Raw genomic sequence first — 1848 nt, 5'->3', positions numbered from 1 at the left:
TCAAATTTCATTTACTCAAAATTTAATGTAATTTTTTTATTTTAATATTATATACATTACAGATGTAATTAATATATATTTTTAATATTAATTAGACTGGCATCCATAATACCAATTTATTTATATGTTTGGAAAAGCTAATTTACATGATAACAGCCACACAACGAGGTTAATTTTATAGATAGAGCACTTAGGACATAATACCTCTTATATATAAAAACACACACGCATATATGTATAAATATAGGAAACAACAAGAACGAGTACTGATCCACAGGGATATTCATGCAACTGGATAGGAAGGGGTCTTGGCAATGCCACAAAGACCTTTCTTGGAATGAACATCTCTCTTGATCCTCATGTAACCACTTTCACCCCAGGATTTGCCCCATGAATTCTTCACTAACCAGTACTTAATCCCATCTTCACTTGTTCCGTACCCTACGACAGTAACATCATGGTTTAACTCGGTTCGGCATGGTCCTCCATAAACACCTCCCGAATAAAACTGAAATCCATATCCACTGGAATCAAGGGCCACTGCAACAGGTTGCTGGCTTGCGGCCTTTAAGAGATATTCTTCATTGTCGGGAGGTGCGTCTTCGTATCCAGTGATCTGTGCAGCTCTGAAAGTTTCTTTTCTACGGCTGCATTTTCCGTCCTTTCCGGTGTATGGGTATTTTGATTCCTTGGCGAGACCCTGGTTTCTACCAATGTATTCGAATCCGTCTTCCATCCAACCACCATCGCAGCCCCGGGTTCTGCCGGTCCTGGCGCAATCCACCAGTTGTTGCTCGGAGAGCGAGACCAACTTTCCAGTTTTAATCTTTACGACACCTTCTACAGCTGCGACAGTTGAGAATGCCCAGCAACTTCCTATATAAACAAGCAAAAAAACAATTTAAACATAAATAAGCTACTAATCATTATTTTACTAAACTTCTAGGGCTAAGTTTATATCTCTTACCAGAAGAACCTTGGTCCTTGATCTCAGTGACAGCCCCTTTCTTCCTCCAGTCGATGCTATCCGGACATTATTAAGGTTTTCATATCGAAACCTTTTAATTTTATGTGAAACGTTTTTAGAAGAGAACACGTATCCAGCAAAGTTCGTTAGGAATTCTTCATTGGTTAAGTCAGCAAATTCATTGTACTTAACTTATAAGTTTGATTCCCCATTTTATTGAAGTTTTCTATGAATTCCAGATTGTTTTTGAATATCTGAAAACGCATAGTCTCCTCTTCCTGCATCTCATAGGTTCTTCCATGCTCAACCATCCATTGCTTGTATTTCTCAGCAACGAAGGCTTCATCCAATATGTGGGACATGGCAGATGCCAGAGCCCCAGAAACAGTCAACATGAAAATAAGAAACTTAGTTTTGAGTGCGAAAGCCATTGCTCAATGGTCAGGCCTTACAGCTGATGTGAAGAAGCAGAGCATACCAGCTATCTATTTATAGATGATCCATAGCTACCGCAACTTATACTGCAATCAGCTTATTGGCCACAAAAAATAACAGTAGGAATAAGCTTTGCAAGAAAGTTTTAATTTAATGGTCAATGGTGATTGATAAGGAAAGGGTTTACTAATGAACTTTTGTTGACTTTCCCCACGTGTGGGTATTAGATAAGTACTTTATTAAATTGAGGCCCACAAAAGCAAATTTGACTGCAACTATTTTAGTTTTGTCATATATGGAAAAAAAAAACACATTTAGTGAATCTGTTTCTTTTTTTTTTCATTAACATATTTGATTAAGAGTTTAATCTTAAAGTCATTTTGGAATCTTAAAAGAGTTTAATCTCTGTTGTCAATTTTTTTCCTAATTTATAATATATATAGAAG

At 36.8% G+C, this 1848-nt stretch overlaps 1 protein-coding gene across 1 annotated transcript; it reads right to left on the bottom strand.

The window, feature by feature from the left end:
• Window positions 1-244: 244 nt before the first annotated feature.
• LOC107963170 (senescence-specific cysteine protease SAG12) lies at window positions 245-1499 on the bottom strand. Its single transcript, XM_041115797.1, has 2 exons — window positions 968-1499; window positions 245-876 (listed from the first exon to the last, which is right to left on the bottom strand). Exon 2 carries the CDS (start codon window positions 734-736, stop codon window positions 284-286), a length of 453 nt encoding a protein of 150 aa, XP_040971731.1. The 5' UTR covers window positions 737-876; window positions 968-1499; the 3' UTR covers window positions 245-283.
• Window positions 1500-1848: the final 349 nt, after the last annotated feature.

This window comes from Gossypium hirsutum, chromosome A06 (genome assembly GCF_007990345.1).
Source record: "Gossypium hirsutum isolate 1008001.06 chromosome A06, Gossypium_hirsutum_v2.1, whole genome shotgun sequence".
Classification (NCBI taxonomy): Eukaryota; Viridiplantae; Streptophyta; class Magnoliopsida; order Malvales; family Malvaceae; genus Gossypium; species Gossypium hirsutum.
Note: the sequence above shows the minus strand (reverse complement) of the source record. Positions and strands in the feature narration are given on the sequence as shown.

Bases quoted from the DNA above. Each gene is read 5' to 3' on its own strand.
- LOC107963170 (XM_041115797.1), bottom strand. From the start codon at position 736: ATGGAAGACGGATTCGAATACATTGGTAGAAACCAGGGTCTCGCCAAG.